This window comes from Sphaeramia orbicularis, chromosome 17 (assembly GCF_902148855.1).
Source record: "Sphaeramia orbicularis chromosome 17, fSphaOr1.1, whole genome shotgun sequence".
Classification (NCBI taxonomy): domain Eukaryota; kingdom Metazoa; phylum Chordata; class Actinopteri; order Kurtiformes; family Apogonidae; genus Sphaeramia; species Sphaeramia orbicularis.
In genome coordinates this window covers 4,232,660-4,257,659 of record NC_043973.1, presented here as the reverse complement: position 1 = coordinate 4,257,659, position 25,000 = coordinate 4,232,660, and the positions used below count along the sequence as shown (strand labels likewise).

Here is a 25,000-nt window from a genome sequence, read left to right as displayed (position 1 = left end):
TCACGAGCTCTGGCAGCATCAATTTAGCCCCCCTCTCTGGTCTGTGGATCCATGCGTACCTCATTCATTCTCCTCCAACAACCCCCCCCTCTTATGACCCCCCCCCCCCCCCCCAACTCCCCACACCCTTCTGCGGACCTGTGCATACCTCTGAATTCAGGTCTGTATGAGCTTGGTCAATAGAACTCTTTTTAAACTTGCACAAATGATTGTTTTGTAATTATTGATTGTAAATTGTTGTATTATGACTTGATAGTGTCTTGTCTTGTCAGAAACTGTGTGTTATGCTGCTTTTCTTGGCCAGGTCATTCTTGAAAAAAAGATTTGTAATCTCAATGAGGCTTTTTTTTTTACCTGGTTAAATAAAGGATATATGTGTATATCAGTATATTAGATTAGAAGTTGGACTTTTCACTCGTTATTTTGATATGTTCTAAATAATCTTGGGCTAATAAGAACAGCTGATTGCAGTAAGACTGATGTCAGGCTAGCAGCCTGAATGCTGTAATTTATGCATTTCACTATTATGTTTGTCGGCAGAACAGCTACAATTCATACCTCTCTGACTAATGTTATATTCCCTAGTAATTTATGTTAGGGACAAAACAGTTTGCCGGTGAACTCTCCATCCTAATATAGCTAATATAGCCAAGCTTTGGCTCTGGCTGTGTTTCCTGTACAAAGAGCGGTTTGTGCAGAGGGGGGAGGGAAAGATGACAGTTGAGTTTGATAGACAAGTCATCGTTCAATCATTTTGAATGGCCGGTTAAAATGATTGGATGGTGTTTTTTCAGTCCTGTTCTTTCCACAGGTGACTAAAATTTTTTTTTTTGTGTTAGAGCATTTAATTAATTGGTTGCAATCGGGGTGTGAAGGGGATTTTCAGCAATATAGTAAAAAGTGTTCCAGGAAAACTTCTTCTACCTTACCTTTAATTACTAATAACTGCATGGTTAAGAACTAGTTAACTCATAAATGAATATGCATTAGGCATTAATTACAGGGGATTCCAGAGGATCTAACAGCAGAAATGGATTATAGTATTCATAATTACATTTCCATCAGTGTATAATCCTATGAAAATAAGAACTGTTTGTATCTATCAAGGAAGTGGATTGCCTTACATGGAGTCTTAATAAAGTTTAAAACAGTGACATGATGGGTAGGTATGTTATCTAAAGCGTAATAAAATAAATGTAATGAAATATAAGAAATGTATATATTACGGAGATTTTCAACTACATCTGAGTCTGTCAGCTTTTAAGGGCAGAACACCTGTCACTTTCAGTTTTCAATTCTTAACTTTTAGCCTGCTGGGTCTACAGACAGAAATTAAAAAATTTTTCTTTTTTGCACGGACCTTTCTTGACCATTCGTGCAGCCACAGTGTACTGGGTGGAGTCATTGGCTGCTCCTTTGCCTTTCGTCTTCCAGGCATCCTCACGAGTGGAAATCATCTGTTTCCTTTCCTCAATGGTCATCTGGGCTTTGATCTCCTCTCCCATCCCCTGTAGAAACAGGAGAAAACCAGACAAATGACCACATTAGCATCATTTTTAGTACCAGGACAATAAATGCTGCATCAGAAGCCACACCAAAGACCTCTCAGACTTCAGTGTATAATCTGCATCTACAACATCATCTTTCACAAACCTTTACTATAACTTCATGTGATTCCACATTTCCCATGGGACCAATTATTCATGTAGTAACAGTATCCAACCAGGCAGATATAAAAAGATTAGATGCATTCAAGCATGCTCAGCAAATGTACTAGACCATAATCTACTCTTTTCCAAAGTTGGAGTGACGGCTGTACTCATGCTGTTGAAACCAAATAAAACCCAACAGCACCCAAAGCGCCTTTCACATGATTAGCTGCAAATCAAGCGAGAGAAGTAAGTACATGCAGCTCGGAGAGGACTCAGTGCATGTCCTTACCTGACTGTGATGGTCAATATACTGACATTTTTGGCCAAGGGAGATAGTAGGAGAAAAGGTGGAAGAAAAGACAGGTTCCTGGAGGATGTAGAGGTAGGTGGACAAGAGGAAGAAAGGAAAGGGAACAGGTAAACAGGAGGAAAAACAAGAACCATGCAGATGAAAAGAGGCTGAAGATGTAAGAGGGAGGAAAGGAGGACAACACAAAGCCACACACTGAATGCTATTTTTTGTTGTACTATGTGCTATTTGATGCATTCTATAACAAATCTTATAACAGTTAAAGAGTCTGGATCACCTTTCCTTGATTGCAAAATATATACTATATGTTGCAGAACAGACATCCTTAAAATTAGAAATTAAGTACATTCGGTGAGGAAGAGTCAATCCTAAAAATATAAAAAGCATAAAACGTCATTAGCAGCCATTTTCTTGTTAGTGGAGCAAAAAGGAAAAGCAGTTTTCTCTCTGCTACATTCTAATTCAAAGCAGGAGTTACTTGTGCACTATTTACAACATATTACATGATATGTAACTGTACATATTAATCTGTACAGTGCAGCTTTCATTACAGTGCAGGTTAAAGGTGCATTGAGTAAATGTGTCTTTTGATTGATTCATACAATCTCCACTCATCATCGCGCCTACTGTAGCAATCCAGTCACTGTGACTTGTCAAACAACATTGTTAACCAACCACCCATTTGCTAAATACTCGTGCAAGTTGCTTAGTAGTGTTTGACCTTAACTGAGTTTCCATAAAAAGAATGAATGAAATAAATTTGAAGCAAAGTTTGGAAAGTCATAAAAATGAAAATGAAACAGGCAAAATTGACCTCATTTTCCGTCTATGATGCTTTATATGGTGTTAGGCATGTTTCACATAAGGGGAATAAGATATCATTAACATGTGGCCCAATGAATTAGGAGCTTGGACTGAATAAAATCAAGATTTCTCTTACAAAGAACATTGTTGGAAACATTTGATATAATGTAAATCCACAAGTCAACGAGTGGATTTAGATGTATTATTATTATTATTTTTTTTACTAAATGCCTCTTTAAGATAAGTATGATGGCGTATTAGAGACACGTCACTACGGGAATAAAGTCATATTATTTCAAGAATAAAGCCATAATATGATGAGAATAAAGTCGTAGATTTGAAAACAAACTCATAATTTAATGAAAATAATGTTGGACTTTTATGAGATTACAGCTGTAATATTTTGAAAATAAATGCGCAGGGTTCTCAGTAGGATTTTTTCAGAGCGTAGGGACACCATGTATGGCACGCGCCACATGAGTTTTGTCGGGGGGTCTGGGGGAGAAATTTTGAAATTTATAACTCTCTGAAACACTGTTTCCTGCATTTTGAGGGGCAAATTCTGAGGAATGAAGCCAAAAACCAATGTGATATTACCCTTGCGTTTGGCGTTGCTCCCGCGCTTCGACGCAGACATGATCGTAGAAAAATATTCACTTGCACGAAATTAGGGATAATCGGAGCGGCACTCACACTACACACACACACAGGCTAAATTTTAGACATAATTTTACACAGGTGATCAGTCCATTTAAATAGGATAAATTCATTGAAGTCTCATTGTCAGCCAATGAGCATAAGCCAAGTGATGTTGCCAGGCGGGCGTCAGACAATACCGAGGCACACATAGGGCTGTTGATTATATTGTTCTCATTTCCTGTCTGCAGCGCTTTACGCCAAGACAAAGGAATATATTTTTTCAAATTCAAATGTCATTATCATTACACTGGACGATCACACACACACTGTGATGTTCTGTTGTTAAAAGGAAGCAAAGGCGGCCCTCTGGTGGTCGGAATAAGTTGCACTGGCGTGTGTTTTGTCCTTTCGGTGTTACCGTAGCCAGTTCAGACATGGGAAGGAAGTAGCAGACACGTTTCTCTCATTCTGTTTGTATGGCCAGAAAGAACATTTGCCTGTGAGTATTTTATGTTCAGTTGTTGTGGCAATGGATAGTAAAACCTGTCTCTGATGTAAACTTTTGTTGTTAGATTAAAAGACGTTGTAAATCTTAAATCGATCTGAAGATGCTAATCGTTAGCATGTCTATGAATTTTCCCATTTACGTTAGCATCGAGCTAGCGGTCTTTTGTCATTCATTTGAGTGTATGCTATGTTAATGTGCTGCAACAAAGAATGGAACTGAGACATCTTTTGTATGTATGTTGCAGTTTTACAGTGAAGTCTTGAGTAAAAGCTTTGTAGAGAAGTTTTCGGCGTCCGGCTTTTCTTGAGAAACCTGTTATCTATCTGCTGAGCTAGAGCAATACACAGAAGCAGGGGCAGAATACACACAAAAAAACACGCTGGTTGAAAAACAGCGTCGTGGGTCAAGTCTCAGCGTCGGGGCCCCCCAGGGACAGTGCCGGGGCCCCGACGTTCAATGACACTAGCGAGAACCCTGGTGGGGTTGGACCTTTCTGTGTGGACTTTGCATGTTCTCCCCGTGTCTGTGTGGGTTCTCTCCGGGTACTCCTGCTTCCTCCCAAACACATGCACTAATAGGTTAATCGGTTAATCTAAATTGTCCATAGGTGTGAATGTGAGAGTGATTGTTTGTCTCTATATGTCAGCCCTGCAGTGAACTGGAGACACGTCCAGGGTGTACCCCACCTAAGTAGCTGGGATAGGCTCCAGCGACCCGCGTGACCCTAGTGAGGATAAAGCGGGTTCATATTATGAATGAATGAATGAATGAATGAATTTGTAATAGTGCGATAAAAAGTAATAATTTAGCAATTGTCAGCCTTAAGGCTTATTGATGACAGAGTTTTCGGTTACAGCGAACGCAACAAGCGAAACAGCAATTTTCACTTCTGTTGGACCCAACAACTAATGCTAATGTGTTGATGGTGGGTGGGGCTACTCGGCTCAGTATTTCGCCGTGTGTAAACCCCAAACGAAAGTATAACCTCACAAAATGTTCCAAGTTCTCTATTATACAACGTGTAGGTACAGCTTTGTTCTCAAAAATTATTATATCTTTCCCACCTGATTTTAAATTATGATGGTATTGTCATAATATTCTGACTTGATTCTTGTAAAATTACAACTCTTTTTGTATTCGACTTTATTCTCATAAAATTATGGGTTTTATCTTGATATTTTATGACTTTATTCTTGTAGTGACAAGTGTTTTTATTTTCTTATGTGGCCCTAATACGCCGTGCAATAAAGTCAAGAGAAGTTCCAGCTTTTGACCATATTCCAACAAATACCTCACTACTTTAGAGGGTAGCAATAAACACTGCAAGTAAACAGCACCCAAAAGCCAGAAAAGATTGTGCACCAAGCCTCACACAACATTCACACAAAGCTGTAATCGGACAACACGGGCCCCACAAGAAGCAGATTGGTTTACGATTGGTGTACGGCTGCCAACAAGGCTTACCCATAGCTGTTCAGACGCAGATGCAGCAGAGTATTCTTGAATGACCACCCCTTCCTCCTAAAGGGTTAAACACAGGGGAAGTACTCATTTAGAAGGAGGAGGGGGGCAACCATTGTTGCCTTAATGGGTTTGGGGGGGGGTGAGACTGCCTGGAGGATTACCATCCATGGTTTAAGCAGGCAGTTTCGCCCCGCAGAATACTAATGTGAAGTAAATAAGACTGCAGGAAAAAAAAAAAAATCTTGAGGTCCTTTGAGCCTCTAAATTCAATTCTGAACTAACAGAGAAGCATATAAATACATAAAAGAGGTTTTCTAATACATTCCTTCTGTCAAAAATGCTTTCAGTGTGATTATCTCTTGAGGTCTAAGTGAAATGTAGCCTGAAGCTTACCCAGACCTGAGCTGCTTGAGGAAGGAAAATTCTCCCCAATACCCCAGACTGCTAATTCTACAAGCAGACTGTCCCATATGCTCCTCAGTCTACAGCCTACGGGGCTGGATGCTGCACTGATTTGGTCCACTGGGCTCAAACAACAGATGGAATAAAGTGAGAAATGAAAGGAACTAAAAAGTGATGACGCAAGCTAGCACAGCAACCTCATAGGATAGAAGATGTAATGTGGAGCTGATGTTTTATTTATTGTAATAAAGGTGTTCAGCTACAATATCCAGAGGCTACTGGGGTGGGGAGTAATGAAACTAATGTTGGATAATAAAGTGGTAATGATTAATGCCACAGACAGAAACTACTACAAGAATTTCCAGTATCCAGTCACAAGCTTAAACATACTGTGTAATTTGTACAGTTTTACCTTAAAACAAAATATTTGCATAACAGTGATGAACATAAGTATCAGTTTGGACTTGAAAGAATTTTTATGCATTACGTCTATGTTTTCATGTATTTTATGCATTGTATTTTATATATTTTGTGTATTCTATATTTTATGTTTGTATTTTTATAGAGCACTTTTTATTGGGGTGTCAATTGGTATAAAAATATAGCAATATTACGATAAGTTAATTAATTTTCCTGAATAAAGTAAAAAGTGACTTTTGGAAAATTTTACAAATGTTAACATCACCACAGCCATTGAAATGCAGTAGGTGCACGCAGTAGGTTTCAGTTATAATTGATGAAACAAGAAGAAAACGATGTAAACCATGAAACAAAACGAAAAGATGTAACATTAAAATGACGTGAAAGACACAAGAACTAAAAATGACAATACCTTTCAGAGACAGTGTTTTAACAATGGAAGACTAAAAATGTAGATCTACAAGAACTCATGATGCATGTTTAAAAGTTTGAGTCCTGAGAGGAGATCAAATTTCTCTTTCGGGTTTTGAACCTTTGTATTATGCTAACAGTGGCATATGTTGAGAAAACATCAAACAGTTGTTGCAATAACCACAATATCACAATACCACATTACAGTTAATGTTACTTTACTAACCCTAATCCATAGGGCTGGAACAGTACAGAAAAACTTTGGTTCAGTCCGTTTTCGGTACAAGGGTCTTCGGTCTCCCCCCCATCGGTGCCCCAGCTTCAGAATAAAGTGTTTTTTGGGGTTATTTTTGCTGAGAATTCAGCAGCGGCACAGTGCAGAATATATATATAGGGGAAACCCAGCAGATGGGTTCCACTTGCAGCCACCCTGCTAATACTATGTGCGTTCTGCTTCAAGGTTCACGTGGAAACTTAAGGGGAGTGACTTTTTTCTGGATCCACCACTCTTATCAAAGATATTATCAAAATTGTCTTAATTTTTTTTTTTTTCGAATATAAAAAAATATATCAAAGGAAATACATTACAGAAATCAAGTAATGATGCTACAAGAATATGTCCTCATTCTAACGCAGACCCCCGACATCCACGGTAAAATAAGCCCTGTAACGCGGCACTTAATAAACACAGACTTTTCACCAACTAGCCCAGAAATGGGATAACGCAAAATGTGTTGAATGAACGCATTTTGTGTTGCGTTGGGGTTAAGACATTAACAAGTGAGTGCAGAAACGAGCCCCAGGTTGGTAAAGGAAAGGCCCTAAACACAACATTAAATATCTTTTATGTTACTCTGAAAGTGTGATGATACTTCATGTTCATGGATCCATGGGTGGAACACTACGGAGACTACGGAGGACTAGTGTAAGATCATTTCAAATTTGAGGCTGATGAACACATAATGAATCAACATCCATTGGAAATGTCAGTTTTTCTGAAATCTGGCAATGGTTCTACATTAGTTATATTAGCCTTAATCACCATCTGCTGTGATCAGAGATATATATCTTTTAATTTAATTTGGACAAACACAGTCTTCAAGTTTAAAGTTTTAAACTTGCGTATGATCTTCTGTTTATTGTGTACACGAATTAATGTGTGGACAAGTGTGGATCCTGACCTTCTTCTCATTGGTCTGCTCTGTGTCCCATGACTGAGCTTCTTGCTCCGATGCCTCTTTAACTACTTCTTGCTTCTTGTTGATCCTATTCCTCCAGTCCTCTTCACCACTCTTCTTCAGGAGAGCCACTCTGAAAAGGTTTTTTAAAAAAATCACTGAATTTGGCAAATTATGTAATGTGACATGAAGAGATACAAGCTTATAACTAATCTCACTGTGAACAGGTCATACTTGATCATATCCACATACTGTACACTAAATGAAAAGATCATTTCTCTACAAACATATGCTGTGTTGCCTAGGATACACAAGAGAAATCTTCCATTAACTGAAATAAAAACTGTCCATGACACTGGAGATGCTTTTGTAGCTTACCATTTGCATTTCCCATTATTTTTATCAAGGTCACAAGACAAAAAAATCTTTCAAGGGTGAAAAACCAGGTCAGAGATTTCTGCTTCACAGCCAACAAACGTGACTGTTGAAAAAGGTCTCTAAAGACAACAGGAGCAGCGCCGATAACGGATGGCTGAAGGGTAAAATAAAGTATGTCATCATCTCTGCAGCTTGAATGTGGACAGGGCAGAAATGAGGGCAGTAGGAAGAATCAGTTAAATCTCAGAGGATTTCTTCCAGTCCACACAGCTCTCTGCTGGCTGGGAGGAAAAACACAATGTTTCTAAAAATTAATCTTGCTCACCTCCTGAAGTGTAGGGAAGAAACCTATATACATCAAAGAAGGGCAGCTATCTGCCTGATTCTGTCAAAAACTCTACATTTAGGCTGCTTCGACCATTGACCTCACCAGAAGGTTAACGGTCATATCTGACCATCACTGACATATTAGCTTTTGTGTCCTCCTGAGACCAAAAAATGCATTTTTGTCCTCTGTAGGGGACAAAAGTAAAATAAATGTGTGTGTGTGTGTGTGTGTGTGTATGTATATATATATATATATATATATATATATATATATATATATATATATATATATATGTATATAGAATCTGAATGCTGTTTCCAATCAAGATAATTATTGATATAAGAAAGCCAAAACTTCAATTTCATGGGTCTCATGAGGATATGATGTCAAAAAAACCAAAATTAGGGATTTGTAACTCAGAATATGCTCTTCATTCTAAATCAGGGCTTTGAACACTACTCCTTTGGAGTAGGTTGTTGTCTGTTAGGGGCATCAGTCCTGTGGTTTTACCATAATTTATGAGACCCATATTGAACAGTACCTAAGACTGAACTTTGTATAACTACTTACTATCAATAAGCAATGTTTAGGAGTAGTTTTGGGGGAAGATTGTTGACCTAGTAGTTTGCAGAACACAGTCATGTAGAAGATATTAACAAGACGGCTACATAAAGACTAATAAGAACTAATATGTTACTATTTTATTTACATCTATTGTATGTTGTCTGTCTATGTTACTTGTAATTTACACCAGTGGCCATATGTGGATAAGATGGTGGAGCTCAGGAAGAGCTAAGTTAATGCTAACTTGCTGAAAGCACAGACCACATCGACTAAGACTGTCACGCCAAATGCCACCAAGTAATTTCTGCTGCTTGGTGAATGTTAACACACATGCAGTTGTGACTGATAACTGTAATCTGTGTGAGAGGAAAACGGTGGAGCAGGGAGGAGGAGGAATATTGTTTGGAAGGAGAATTGCAATCGCGATTTCTCTTGCATGAGGTCATTTTCTCTTGAGCAGAGGCTGCTGCTATTGGGGGGAGCATGCCACTGACTAGTGGCAGCTAGTATGACGCTTGCTCGTTCTGCAGATTTCCACTTATATTTACTCAGGAGCCATGGCTCGTAAAGCAAATTACTCTTACAATGATGTACTCGTACTGCGAGGTTCTGCTGTATATAAAACATATACTCTCTGTGGAGTCACAAGGGAGGAAATTTGACGTATAAACCAAAACAGTTTTTATAAAATCACCATTTATGTTGTCATCTAATTCAAATCCTAAAACCTTAATAGTCATCAGTGTAACAAACCACTCCTTCACATCCTCAGCCTTATGAATAAGTATGAATCATTGTTCAACTTTGCACTACTGCTCACCTCTCCTTGATGGACATCTGTTTGGTGGACATGCCGTCAGACAGTCGTTCCCCAGACTCTGTGGGGGACAGCAGATCTCCTGAATGAGCACTGTGCCTACTGAAGTCCTCACTGTGGTCCAGAGACAAGGACTGGGGCTTTACCAGTGCCTGGGGGAAGGACTGGGGTTTGGGTGGTGTTTGAGGAGGCACCTGTGGTTTGGGCTGAGGCTGAGGAGGAGCTGCAGGTGGGTAAGGCTTAGGAAGAGGCTGGGTAAATCCCTGAGGTTTGGGCTGGGCTTGTGTGGACTGGGTGAAAGGTTTGGGATAGGTTGGTGGTGGTTGGGAGGGTTGAGAGGGCTGGGTGCACAGCTGCGGCTGGAGATATGACGAAGGTTTGGGTTGTGTTGGAGGAGGCGGCTGTATGAATGGTTTGGGAAGAGTTTGAGGAGGGTGAACAATGGCTTGTTGCTGGTTGCTTGACACGTGGGATACAGTTCGTGAAGACACTTTAGCTATCAGTGGCTTCAGTGGTACCGGATGGTCTGGCAGATCTAAAGATAAAAGTAAATATAATCATGCAGTTACATTATCAGACATTTGTAGCAGTGGAAAAAGATACTGCTTGAAAAATGTTACGATATTATGATCAAAATATAGATGAGTATTTATGTGAAGATAATGGTTTGGTCACTCACTGACTGGACTGATATATTGTTACATACACATCAATACAATAGCATTAGCAGATCTTAATGTCCATGGTGATACAGTGTGGGTACATCAACAGATTCCAGTCAGACCGCCTTTAGATTATCGTCATGCCCCAGTGTAATCATCCCTTAAACAGATGCAGACAAACGTATCAGAGATTCTAGAAAAGAAATGGGATTAGAATTCTAAATTATGGTGTAGAGGTGGTGGTGGTGTGTGTGTGTGTGTGTGTGTGTGTGTGGGTGTGTGTCTGTGTGTGTGTGTGTGTGTGTGTGTGGAGGGGGGGGCTCATTAACAGTGAAGGATGTCATGAACACAAACATGTCTTGATTTATTAAATTTGCAGGGTTTGTGAAGAGCAAGTGTATTTCAATTTGTGAGATGAGTTACATGAAAACCAGTTCAACTGGTTGATAATGTTAGAGAAGCACATGCATAATTGTACTCTGTGTGAATGGGACAAAAACTGAGTTAATTATTTGAGTTCCATATGATTATAGACAAGGACAAGGCCTATGTAAGTGAATCTCTGCATTGTAATTAGGAAGTACTTCATACTTCTTGTTGGCTTTTATTCTCCTCTGGATGTGACTTTCATTTATGTAAAGCACATGGAATAGCCTTTGTGTATGAAATGCACTGTATAAATATACTTGGATTACCACTACATCAATTTCCCTTTCATTCTGTCCCTTAGATGTGTTGTCATTTATGAATATATTTACATATTTATTTACACTGAAAAAAACAAAAACAAACATCACATGCACACTTGGAAACCCTCGGCCTGACTTATCATGGGCACTACTGCCCCCCAGTGGCCTGACTTATCAGTGCATGCCAAAGTTTTTGGACAGACGGACGAATGTGTGACCAACTGATGACAATACCCTGCAGCCAGTGTGGATGAGGGTAAAAAGGAATTTAAGTCTTGTTTCTGGGTAATAAGTCTTTTTTTCTTAAAACAAAATTATTCTTAATGAACATCTTTTTCTTTAGAAAAGGAATCTCATTGTAAGAAAATATATCTAACCTTTTCCTCTTTCTTTTTCTGAAACAATATAGCTAACAATGAGCTAGGTTTAGCCAGTAACAAGCTGAACAATGATTTACATAATATCCCAACAACACTGTCTTCCTTATTTTGAGCGTAAAACCACTTTTCAAGCTTCTCGAGCAAGTATTCTTTTTTAAGTTTAACTTTGTGTCACTGGTTGTAGCATTTTTCCTAAAAGGTCTATCAGTGACCTTTAATTCTCCAGCTGTAGCAACTGTAACCAAGCAAATTCTCTTCTTTTAATACAAGGTGGTTTCATTATACTTAAGAAGATTTCTTTCTAGTAGGGCTAATTTTGGAGCACATAACTGAGAACTGGCTGAATATGTGATTATTCTTGATTTGTTACTGATTATTTACTCATATTTGGAATGAATCTTTGTGTTCTGATCTAAAAAGCCTTGTGTGAATGTTGCATAACACATTTGTGTAACATTTGTAAGATCTTTTTGTACGAAGATTTGCAGATTATTAGTCAAAGATTAGATAAATCCCAAATTAGACATTGTAGAGGCCCTGTTACCCCTGAATCTGGATAACACTTCAGAGAAATAAAGTAAGTCAATGCATGTCCTCCTGGCCTCATCATGGTATAAAAGATTACACATTACTGAAGATGTAGTCATGCAGAAGTAAATTAGAGTGTAGCTTGCAGACAAGGCTTCCATTGTAGCCTTCTTATCCACTACCTGCTTCATGTAAGTGCCAGCTGATTGTTGTGCTCTCTCTCAGTGAGAGCTCTCATCTGTCCAAGTACTGAGTGTGCATGGGAAAAGCCCACCCCTGGACATATTCTGTACTAACAGATAAAATCAGGTCAGGCCTCTTATACTGGGTTAGTCGTGTAGCGCATGCACAGGCTTAGCATGTGCAAGGGGGGACCATAGCCCCTTTATAGGCCGTGACCCTGAAGCACATACAGTAAAAAAACCCAACATATTTTTTGATGTCTGTGAAATGACAAACGTGTGTCAGGAAAAGGGCTTCCTCTTTCTAGACAAAGGGAGCCACGAGGCAAATGCATGGAAAAATATGCTAATTAGATGCAGCCCCAGACGCCTCTCGTTCCTCGACTCCCTCTGTCTCTGTATCAGCCAAATCAAACACCCCAGCTGGGAAAAGTGTGTCTGCAGCCGGCAGAGAGCAATCATGCATGGGAACACCCTGCATCAGACAATGAAGATAATGAGAGCAGCCCCTTCTTGTGTCTTTCTGTTACTCTTTATTTTTGGTCCTTCTCCATTTTCTCCTTTATCTATTCATCGCTGTTTCTACCTTTATCTTTGTCTTTTTTTTTTTTATCTCTTTCTCCTCCCCTCTCGCTCACCCCTTGATGTGAGTCCTCCTACCTGAGATGCCGGTCTGGATCCGGCCGCTGCTCCTCTCAGTAAGCTCCTGTGAAGAGGAGCTGTGAGCGGTCTCTCTCAGGTAGCCTCCTCTTCCTCTCTCTTTGATCTCTTGGGAGTCTCCGTCTGTGGTTCTCCAGCTAGACAAGAGCTCTGACTCGTCCCTCCTCGATGACAGTGATGCTTCAGCGGAGTGCAGAGGCTGGGGATGCTGCTGCTGCAGCTGCTGCTGTTGGTGCCTGCCCTCCCAGTCCCTGTCAGGGGAGTGCAGTTTAATGCTGTCGCTTTGGCTCTCGTCTCTGGCTCCTCCCTGCCGTCTCCCTCTAACCTCCTCTTGCAGCCCCTCTACCACCGCCTCCCCCTGCTGCTGCCTGTGAGAAGCTGAGGAGGTGGGAGCAGCAGCGGCAGCGGCAGCAGGAGGAGCCCCCAATCTTTCTTTGCTTTCAGGACGGAAAGGGGAGGAGTTCAGCTCCAGCTCTGGGTGGCCAGGGTCTCCACTCTGGGTCATGGAGAAGTACCTCAGCGCCCTCTCCTGGTGGATGGCCGTGCCTGTGCTGCTGGAAACCTGTTGTTGTTGGGCAGGGATGTAAGGGACGGTGGTGGATTTCCCAGAATGGAGACTGTCATCATTGATGGCACCACTGTTTCCTGGCGTCACAGTTACCGTGGTGACCGAAGCTTTGGAGGTAACCGCTGCCACTGAGCGGACAAGCGAGGCTGACAAGGGTTCTAGTTTAATTTCACCTCCATGTTTTAGCTGCAGGAACAGAAAACACATCACAAAGTCAGGAATAAGGACAGAAAGATATTTGTGGGTGAATTAAGGACGAGACGCCAAAATGGAGACAATAGATGGTCAGATTATCAATGTTTGGGAGAAACTAGTTAGCATTACATAGAGTAGTTCAGTGACAAAATTAGTAGACAGACAGACAGACAGACAGACCGACCGACCGATAGATGTGCTTTATTTATCCCAAACTGGGAAATTACAGAACCTCTTACCTCTTAGTAACCTCTTACAGTTACAAAAAGTATGGCATTTAAACTTAGTTTCTAGTTGAAATGCTGCTGATTACATTGGAATCTACATACATGTGATTTGTTGTAGGTGTTGAAACTTAAAGATTAAAACATTCCAACATGATTTGTAGCTACAGAGCATTTTTAATAAGATTTTGACAGTCATGAGTGATGTGTACTGTTGTGAGGTTTACGCTTTGATGAAGTAATTAAAATATTGACATATTACATTTATAATTGAGTCTCTAAGCTGTCAACTAACATTAAAATTATATCTGTTATTGTTATCACATGTTCAAGTCCAGAAAGCTATCATATCATACACATATCACAGTTTCACAATATTAGATGACCTGACCTCTACTGTTATATATTAAAATTATTATATTTCAGCAATTCCACTGATCTGGGTGGTTGTTAGCACTGATGCCTGACAGCGAAGACATTTTAATAGGATAGATGGTCAATCTAAATCACACATAGGTGTGAATGTCAAAGTGAATGGTTTTTCCTGTGTATATGTCAGCTCTGCGATGAACAGGTCACATGTCCAGTGTGTACCCGCCTTCACCAGTTGGCATTTGGGATAGATTCCAACATCCCAGCATTAAGAGCTTTGGAAAATGAATTAATGAATGAATTCCACTGATTCTTCGTCCAACTGATCCTGTTAAGTTGCTTCATATCCAATAGCAGCAGTTTTCCCATATTCAGTGCATCCCAAAAACATTAAATATGAAGCCATCTGTACATTCTTTAAACCAGATGTTCTCAGAGTAAAGTCTGTGACCCATAGGCAAAGGTTCATAAAATACTTTTTATAAATTGTTAAATTTGGGGTTTGTGACAGATGGGGACCATTTACACCAGTTTATGAATGAATACAGTTGTTGCTGACAGGATTGTGTGTTAGACTGGACCAGAGGTTTCTGTAACTGTGTGTGGTTTGGACATAGTTTTGCCTCTCAGATGGAAATGCAGCACACATATGAACCCAAGTTGCTCCTTTTTCATGCACATTATGACAGCAGTGTTATTGGCTGGGGGTACAAATTCACTGCCCGGAGAGGCCCCAGACACAACAAAACGAGGAAAAGCAGAAAATACAGGTAATGGGCAGGGTCTTGTTGGGTAAATACAGGCTTTTCAATGTGTCAGAAATGATCGTTTAGAAGGATCGTTACTGTAGTAATCCATACATCCTTTTGTAACAAAAGCGCTACACATTTTACCTAAATTGTCGAAGTTGAGGCTTTTGGTCAAGTCATTTGAAATGCAATGGGTTAAGATTATGCCAGTCTTGCTATTGCTCATTTTCTGAAAGCTGTCATCTGCTTTTTGATGATTTCGACATTCAAGACAAAAGGGGATTCATTTTGTTTGCAATTCTGGGTTTCTCATTGACTCTTAAAGGTTTTTGCACATGGTCAGCAACATGGCCAGCAATATCTATGGGGTCCTGAATAAACCAGCATGCACCACTTGTGTTCACATACCCCATGCTTACTATGCAATAATCTAGCATGTACAAGCAATAGAAGCTTACATCCAAATGTAAGGAGCCACAGAAAACAAACAGGGCACCCTAAAGTTTGAAATCAATGCCACATGACAAGCATAATACTTGAGCACATTCCTTACAGCCTTAAGAATACAAAATGGATGCTCTTTTGAGCCATATGTATTTATGCTTATTTTATGATTCGCTCAGGATTAAAACTACTGGCAGATTCTGACACCACTGCTCACAAATGAAGCCAAACTTTATGGCAAAATCAATCAATGCAACATATCAGATGTTCTGCACAGGCAGCAGGGGTCTTACATGTTCTCCCCGACCGGGCTCTAAGTCGCCGTTACTCACTGCAGACGTGACCAATGGTTCAGGTTCCTGTGTAGACACCAGTGATTGACTACAACACATTGCTGAGGACAACTAACAATATGCCTGGTTGTAATGCATGACACTGAGGAATGAATGTTTATTCTTATGCTATCCTTGTACCCCACTTTTAAAAAAAACCCAGTGAAAAAAATCATTAATGAAACTTACCCTACCTTCACGTGCTATGGGAATTATTGTAAATAAATAGTAGTTATGAACTTGTAAATTGCACATGAACGCCCCCTCATGGTGTATTTTCCACTGGTGAACTGGGAAAAATTTTGATCCATGAGCTGCTGAGATGAAAATAACCTTTGACCTTTTCAACATGGCAGATGATTAACAATGCTTTTAGTAATGTTCTGCTGCTGTTAGCTGATGATGGTGCACATTTATAGCATATACACTGTTTGCAAAAAAAGAAAAAGTGCTGTAGCAGATGAAATAACACGTCCAAAACTGTTTTAGCCAAGTAGCAGGTCACCATAAATTGTGTGTCAGCCATTTTTCATTTTGCTATGACAACAAAAGCACTTGAACACAATCCACTCATAATTTGTGATCCAAAAGGGGAAAGGCTCATCTTCCCAATAGCACATGAAAGCAGCATAAGACAATGCAACCGTTTCCAACAGGTGAAGTTATGCTTAGACTTTATAGATTGAAAACAATCCTATCAACAGGCATCAGGATGAGCACAAAACATTTTCCTTCTATCAATTTGGGTCAATATAAATATAGTTACAGAACACCACTGTGACTATGGATACTTACAGGCCCTAAAATTGTTTGTCAAGACAATATACATCATATGTGGCTCTTAAGAGAATTGTGGCATCTACAGATCGCTGAATTAAAAAAATATAAACTTGATTTGTGTATGTACATCAGATTAAAGGTCATCCAGCTGTCTGGTAAATGCACTGATTAACGAAAACCATACCACCTTTTCAATTCTGTATATTTTATAAATGTTGCTATTAATGCTGGCATACTACAGTAATAATGAGTATATCCAAAGGCTGTGGCAAAGTAGAACAACCAACCATCAAAAATTAACTATTGAAAAGTACTCACAGTAAAAAGTAGGTCTTTGAAGGACTATTCTACTGTCAGTGTTAAGTGTTAATTGAAATTGATATCATATCAATATAATGTGAAGACAATTAACCATTCTGATTTCAAATAAAACAAGTGAAAAAATAAGCAGAGCTTACTAATACCCCCACCTAGTCGCACCACTTTGGCCTTCCTGCTCACTGATATGCTGCCTACCCAGAGATTCAGTTTGAGACTTAACTTTTGATATTTTCAAAACTTTTGCAAAATTTGGAAAAAATTTAAAAACTGCAAGACAGACACATGTCAAGATCATGTGTGTGAAATTTGACAAGAATCGGGTGAATAGTGTCAGAGGAATGGGTTGGACAAAAATCTTAGACAAACGGACAGAACTCCTGGTATATCTATATACCTGTGCCCTCTGGGGCAGGTGGGAGGTATAATAATAAAAGATGCAAATCAGTGTTTAACGGAGGCACCTCAACGTTATGACGTATTTTCTCCACCAACCCTTTCTCTTTACTGGCTTTTATAACCTTGCTGCATTTTTCTCCTCAAATGCATTAAAACTAAAGTAATGAGTTTGTTTTAAAAAATATAAGGAGTAGAAAGTACAGATAGTTGTGTTGCAAAAGTAGGAAGTAAAAGGCAAAAGTTGTCAATGAATACTCAGTAAAGTGTAGATTCTGGAAAACTCTGCTGGAGCTCAGTAATTGTACTTCATATCCCATCTTTAAAAATCCAAAGAAACTGTACCTGCTTCACCTCCTCGTGGGTAATTGGTTGAGTCTGAAAGCGAGCATTAGCCCTGCGCTGACGTGTGTCCCCCTGCGTCACCTCTGCTGTTTTGCCCGTGGACACGGTGAGGCGGTTGAACAGGGCCATCTTCTCCACCAGGCTGAGGGTGGACAGGTCAGGCTCCTCTGGGAGGGCCTCCTGCTCCTCTCCTTCTCCCCCTGTACTGGCAGCTTTAACTGGCTTCTGCTGTTCTTGGGTCTCCTTCTCCTGCTCTTGGGCTGCTGAGTCGTGTTGCGAGGAGGCCTGAATGCTGAGGGAATGAACGGCAATTATCAGCAGATGGGAGAAGTCAGTCAGTCTGATGGTTATTAACATAGTGTTGACTGGGTTAGTGTTAATGCACTGAGAAAACAGCCTGAAGTATACAAGTATTGAAAAATAATCCATCTGATCATTAACATTTGGCTTCCACTGATATTACTGAAAATACTGAAATTTCAGACATATTTCTAGTTATTACAGCAGGAGATGAAGTATTTAATAATATAAGAGAGGATAAAAATATAACTACATTATTCTTACAGGTCCTTCCCTTATATTTACATTATTTTACTCAGTTCAGGGTAAAATGTCCACAACTGATTGTAAAAACCAAACAACACAATGTAACCCAAACTATCAACATACAATGACTTAAAAAAAAAAAAAAGGAAAAATAGATCTATATTATCTATACCTTTTTAAAAACATAACATATTCAATGCAGATCCCATTTTTGTTGCCCTCTTTTCTCCTCACAGATCACATATGAATTCCACAGTGGTCACACAATACAATTATAGTGAGTATTTTAAGATATACAATGTAATTCTCTGAATAGATTTTATTAAAATGAATAATATTTGAGCACCATTTTTAGTCATTGTCCAGAAGATTACAGTTTCACTTCATGTAATGAAATACAAATCTGTTTTAATGTAGTAAACTTTGAAGCTACATTTCCTCCTATGAACCATAAAAATATAATATAGACTTTTAAAAAAACAAATCTAAATTAAGGTTTGGTAGTTGCAAAAGACCCTTGTGTATAGATAATAAATATCAAATAAATATCAAATGACAGGATGTATTTAAATACAAGCCAGGTAAATAACTGGGGACAGTGTCAGATTACAGACAGACCAACAGAGACATAAGTGGATCAGCACACATATGCCAGATAATCATATAATGCACTCGGATGTTTGCAGGGGTTATGGCAATCTCCCAGCAGTGTGCTAAGTTAAACCTGGGTTGGTAAACAAACTGCAGAACATGTGAGCTCAGTCATGCCAAGTGCTTTAAGAGGCTCAACCTCTGACCTTTTCATAAATATGTAACCTATTTCTTCACAGGCATTTGTGATCTGAATGTGAGAAAAAAACACAGCAAGAAGAAACATTTGGAAAGTGAACATGGAGAGGACTGAATGAGTTATTGTGTAAACACCAGCTTCCTTTCCCTATAAGGTGCACACGCCTAAGAAGCAGCACATGAGGAGGCAGAAATAACAATCTAAACTGAGCTGGAGAAATATGTCTGCTCTACAACCAGGAGAGGGAGATGGAGAGCAACACTCGTGTTCCTCAGAAAAAAGATTTATACAAGGAATCAGGCTTGCATCTTCTCAGCTCACATATTATAATCTAATGGTAGATCATATAATTTTTTTTATGCAGCGCTGGCACTTCAACCCATAAAGACCCAAACATCCACAAGTGACCAAAACCATCTACTGATGTAAACTGTTTAATACCTATTGATCCACCAATCCACATGTAAATAACTGGTGTAAAATACAGTTTGTCATCTTTTTATGGTCATCAAATCTGACCCATTTGGACATTTAGAGGCTCAGTAGAGAACGTGGAAACAACATGATCTTCTACAACATTGATTCACCAGTAAAAGCCATGGAGTTTGAAAAATGACAGTGGATGGAGTCATTTGTTTTTACATCCAGTCATTGATATCTTTGCAGAAAAAAGTCCCTTTTTCTTCAGTTTTCTCTGTTTTAATATAATAACCTTTGAATTTACAATGAACTTTAAGATAAGATAAGATGAGATATGCCTTTATTTATCCCACAAGGGGAAATTCCAGATTTACAGCAGCAAAGTACAAGGACACAAGAGCAAAGAAGTGCAAACACAAGATAAACACACTCAAGAAAGCTATATACACTATTTACAGCTGTGCACATGCTGATCATGCCACAGGTTTATTGCACGGTTTACTGTATTGTTTATTATATGGTTATTGCGCAGAATTTTTGGAACAGTTCTTATTGTGGAGCCTGACAGCTGCAGGAATTAAAGACTTTCAATACCTCTCCTTCACACACTTGGGGTGTCTCATTCTGTCACTGATGGAGCTCCTTAGTGCAGTGAGTGTGTGTTGGAGGAGGTGGGAGTCCATCATGGAGGACAGCTTGGCTGCCATCCTCCTCTTCCCCACCTCCTCCACCTAAACATCTACATGATCAGTGAATTTAATATGTCAAAATGCCCCAATTTCACTAAAAATTGCAAAATACTGTGGATAATATTATAACAAATAGAGATAAATCACTTAAGAAAGGTTAAATAGAGAGAAAATTTATTTGGGAGCTGCCACAAAAGTAGCACTGGGACTTTAACCCCATATAGTCTAAGAGAGTTTACAGAGCTTAGAACACATGCGCAGATTCTAGCAGACAGAAATAAACACCATATACCAGCCCAGCTATACCTGATGCTGGTGCTCACAACAGTGGGACTGGAAACACGGGGTACAGTATTTTGGATGCCCAGAGGCTGTGATGACATGGCAGATTCACTTACAAGAGGAGGAAAAAGATTGAAAGAAAGATGGAAAGAAATTAGACCACAGCCACAGATGCTGAGGAAAGCAAGGCAAAAATGAAACACCTGAGGAAGACTTGGAAAATAGAGATACAAGTCTAGAAAAATAAACAATAAATGAAGAGAATTGATGGATTCTACAGCACACCTACGCAATATACCATTTAATTAGTCTTGAAAACATTACCCTGAATATGCCTGGTTTGGAATTTTGACACTAAATAAATACTGTATCACAAGCAATATCTACGACCTACCTTGAGGCATTAACCACCTCCCTGTTGGTGACAGGCTGTGTGTGTGACCGATCCTGGACTCTTCTCAGGCGCCTTTCGACTGCAGCATTTCGAGATCGTGGTTTAGGAACTCCTCCATCAGATGTCCTCTCCAGTTCCTGGGTTGGAAAACAGAAGAAAAATGTGATATGTTAGATTCAAGCATGGCCATAACAAAGGCGAGAAAAGAAGAGAAAAAAAGAGACAAGAAAGCCAGAAGAATGCCCAGCAATTATCTTCCATAAGAGTCATCCGGGTATAATGTTAATTCTGACATTAAAAGAATAACGTTAGCCTCATAGCATAATTGCCTAAGTCTTATTTTTGGCCAAATGTGATATCTGCTTAGCTTTACTCTCCTAACACTGCTGATTCATTTTTCATCATTGGCTATGACCTGAAAATAATATGACTTAGGCAATTATGCTATGAGGCTAAAAAAACTAGAAAGTAGTGGAAACATATGCTCTTATAATTTAAAAATACCCTGAAGAGAGATCTCTTAGCAGCCACACTCATCTTGGCTCGTTCATCCAGCTTTTCTTCATCTACTGAAAACAGAAAACAATTACTTTATAGCATGAAATAAACACATAAGCACATATAAATTTAGAGAAACATCAGTAAAAGGCTTGAGTCATATGCAAACAGAGTGCTTGGGCTGTTTGTTATAATTAAACTGTTAAGGATGGACCAGCAGACTATAGTTGCACTGTACTGTCCATCAAATAAATAAAAAAAAGAATAAATAAATGGATGTTAAAATATGCATTTCTTTAAGTGAATGCTAAATAGACAAAACTTACCTTCAGCATCCTGCAGTTGTGATGGACTTAAACGGCCCCTGGAGAAAAAAATACAGATATTTATCAAAGATCAGTATTTACATTATATTACATTTTAAACTACAGAGTTTTAGGACCTCAGTGCTAAATTCCACACTATACTTAAAATAAACATATAAATGAATGAAATAATTTTGGATCTGAGTGTTTCCTGTACCTGTCTGACTCCAGTCGTTCTGCAGAAGTGATAGGCTGAGTCCTAAACCTTTCTGACATCCGGCTGTCTCCTGGGGTGATGTAGCGCCGAGGCCTTCGAGCAGCCCTGTCCCGATCACTACCATTGGATGGATCGGCCTCAATTGCTGATAGATCTACTTTAGTCGTCTCACTTATGGAGCGGTTGGTCAGTATTGAAGAGATCAACGGAGACAACAAAAAAAAGAGAGCAAAACAAGACATTAACAATAGTTTTGATAATGTTTAAGTAGACATTCAACATTAGTTAGAGGTAGTTCAGTTAGAGGGCCTCATACACTGAAATTGGTGCACAGCAACTCCACCATCAAAAGCCTAGCAAATCTTTACATGCAGCAACAGAAAATTGCCAAAAATGCACTTCTGAGACCTGAGGCTAGTTTGCTTCAGCAGGTTAAGCTCAGCAAACAAACTACTGACAATACAATAATACAGGGGTTCCCAAAGTGGGGGTCGCGACCCCAGGATGCCAGCGGAGGGTCATGAGATGATTTTCAGAAACCTCTAGATATGAACCCTGAGATGGTTACGGCTGATTAAGGGCAGTATTGCTGCACAAGTACTTTGAAGGAAAGATATTGATATTATGAGTTTCAAAGTGTGCAGGAAGTGCTTTTACTTAAGAAGAGCAAAGGTTTCATTAATGCAGCATTAACAAGAGCTTGATAACGACAAACAGGTAAGGCATTGTTCAGCCTACAGGTTTGACTAATGGTGTCACGTTAATAAGAATAAAAATAAACATAAACATAAAAAGACCAACAAACGTTGTAAAACAGACACATTAACCTAAATAAACATTAACACAGTATCACTGTGTGACTCCCGTGTACACATTTTTTATGTTTCAGTCACTGTGGGATAGTGGGGGTCGCCAGTCTCTGACACCGTTATTTTGGAGGTCGCGAGGTTAAAAGTTTGAGAACCCCTGCAATAATAGACATAATGGTAGACATCATAGCATAACATTTCATGTACATTTCATGGCATTAGTTTAAAAATATTAAATCATTATTATGTACTGCAACAGCATACTAATGCAGAGTTAGATGGTAATTAGCAAAGCAACACAGAGCCCATGCTGTTGAACCTACAACTCAGGCTTCCGGTTGGCATTCTCCAGATAGGAGTGTCGCAGCTGCGCTACTGACACCCTAGTGTCCAGGGTGCCCACCTCCCCGTTAGCCAAGCCTGATGGAGGGACTGCCCTTGATGCCTCTCTGCCAGCAGCTGGCCTCTCCATACGATACATGGCAGAATGTTGGCTTATACCTATATCTGACATGGAGCGGGTTCGTATCTTGGGTTTGGGTCCTCCGCTCATCTCCATGCTCCTGTTTTTGGCCTGAGGCAATGAGGAGCCCTTCTGCAGGTAGATAGCTGAATCTAGCCTCTGCTGCTGTGACGGATCATGCTGTTGCTGCTGCCTCTGATGCTCCAACTCTTCGACCGGTTTGGGTTCTTGTTTTATCTGGGGCTGTTGCAGCTGACTTGGAGGATCTTGCTTTTGGGGCTTGTATTCATGTTGTTGAACTGCCTGTTGTTGTCTTTGATGCTCCTTTGACAGTCTGGAGTCATCAGTATGATGTTGCCTTTGAGGATCAACTTGCTGAATTTGGGCACTATGCTGTCTTCTCCAGGGTTCAGGGTGCAGGGGGAGGTCTTGTTGCTGCATTGGTGGTTCTTGATGGCGCACAGACTCTGAGGGTTGATGCAGCCTGGGTTGCTGATGTAAGGTGGACTGAGAAGGCTGCATAGATCTAAATACTCTTTCCTCCTGGCTATCATGGCTGGAGAGGTGGTCTATCGCTCTTTCTCTGATCCTCTCAACATTTCTCTCCCTCCCCCTTTCCCTCTCTCGTGGTCTCCCCCTGTCCCAGTCCTCTTCGCCTCGACTCATCCCCCTCCGTTCTGGACTGTAGCTCTGCCATTCCATGTCGTCATTCCGGCCCCTGTGTGGATCATCCACACTTTTCTCTCTCCGACGGATCTCTGAGGGCAGCACAGCTTTCCTACTCTTCAGCAAGCCCTCTGTATGGGCCTCTTCCTTCAGGACCTGTCTCGCCTCCAGCCTGGCCTCCCTGTTTGCAGCATAGAGTTGGTCAGCACTTGGTCGTCTCCGTGGTTGTACCTCTGGAGGTACCTTGGCAGAGGTCACTGGGGCAGATATGGCCAAATAGGGCTGGGGGTCCACAGCAGAGCCAGTGTGTTGGTAATCTAGTACAGCAGGTGGGTAGGCTGTTTGGCCATGGGCAGGCTGGTGACCTGGGCTCGGCTGTGCCTGGGGAACAGATCTTTGTTGGGCAGCCTCTGAGCGGTGTGGTGAATAGTGAGGAACATTCCCTTGAGCACGAAGTCTGTTGGCTGAGTGACTGTCTGGACTCCAGTCAGGGGGCCTTTGAGCAGTTTCATCCCTGGGCAATCGTTCCCTTACTCGAATTCTTGAGAAAAGGAATGGATAAGGGACACAATTTCACACCAAACTCATTTGGTCTAGCTGATGTATCGACTTTTGTGTTTGATCCAAACCAAACCTACAGGTGTGAAACCTCCTCTGGACCACGGTCTGGACCAAACTAATAAACTTTGGTCTAATGAGATGACAAAGGTTTGTTTATGAGTTTGAGCCACACCAAGTGGCGGTTTTGGTCTAGATCAAACAAATGAAGGTCCAGTTCATTTCTAGATGCTTCAAACTTTCACAATAAATTACAGGTAGTTACAGCAGGCCATCATCAGCCCATTAAACAAAAGAAGTAGAAAAACTAAAGAAGGAAAAATGAGCTCCGGTAGGACATGGGGAGAGGAGGAGACAAAGAATTATAGTTTGACAAAGTACTAACATGTCAACTTGAAAAAAAATTTAAAGTGGTGCAATTTTTCATTTATTTGCAGGATCCATAATTTTCACATAATGAGAGTGTCCATTTGTCAAATCTACAGTAGTCTCAAGTATCATACTTGAAGTTTGTGCTGCTGATAGCAGAAGCATAATAATAATAACAATGCTATAGTAGAAATGAAATGAATCTGTTTATTTACTTCCTTTTTCTATTCAAACATTACCGGCTGAACTGAAAATACATGCTTACTTCTATGTAGAAACCAGTTAATATGAACTA

The 25,000-nt window shown here is 40.0% G+C and overlaps 1 protein-coding gene across 2 annotated transcripts in view; it reads right to left on the bottom strand.

Annotated features, from left to right (window-relative positions):
- Window positions 1–25,000, bottom strand: part of LOC115436804 (supervillin-like) — a 66,567-nt gene that overhangs the window by 24,215 nt on the left and 17,352 nt on the right. The window contains exons 8-21 of one of the 2 annotated variants that reach the window (XM_030159744.1): window positions 22,973–24,319; window positions 21,841–22,011; window positions 21,645–21,682; window positions 21,325–21,389; window positions 20,821–20,957; window positions 20,451–20,537; window positions 17,700–17,991; window positions 15,822–15,887; window positions 12,977–13,730; window positions 9,879–10,410; window positions 7,792–7,921; window positions 5,378–5,434; window positions 1,942–2,019; window positions 1,361–1,508 (exon numbers count right to left, since the gene is read on the bottom strand). In XM_030159744.1, coding sequence (XP_030015604.1) covers window positions 1,361–1,508; window positions 1,942–2,019; window positions 5,378–5,434; window positions 7,792–7,921; window positions 9,879–10,410; window positions 12,977–13,730; window positions 15,822–15,887; window positions 17,700–17,991; window positions 20,451–20,537; window positions 20,821–20,957; window positions 21,325–21,389; window positions 21,645–21,682; window positions 21,841–22,011; window positions 22,973–24,319 — 3,902 coding nt within the window. The remainder of the gene's footprint in view (window positions 1–1,360; window positions 1,509–1,941; window positions 2,020–5,377; window positions 5,435–7,791; window positions 7,922–9,878; window positions 10,411–12,976; window positions 13,731–15,821; window positions 15,888–17,699; window positions 17,992–20,450; window positions 20,538–20,820; window positions 20,958–21,324; window positions 21,390–21,644; window positions 21,683–21,840; window positions 22,012–22,972; window positions 24,320–25,000) is intronic. The other variant, XM_030159745.1, reaches the window with a different exon arrangement.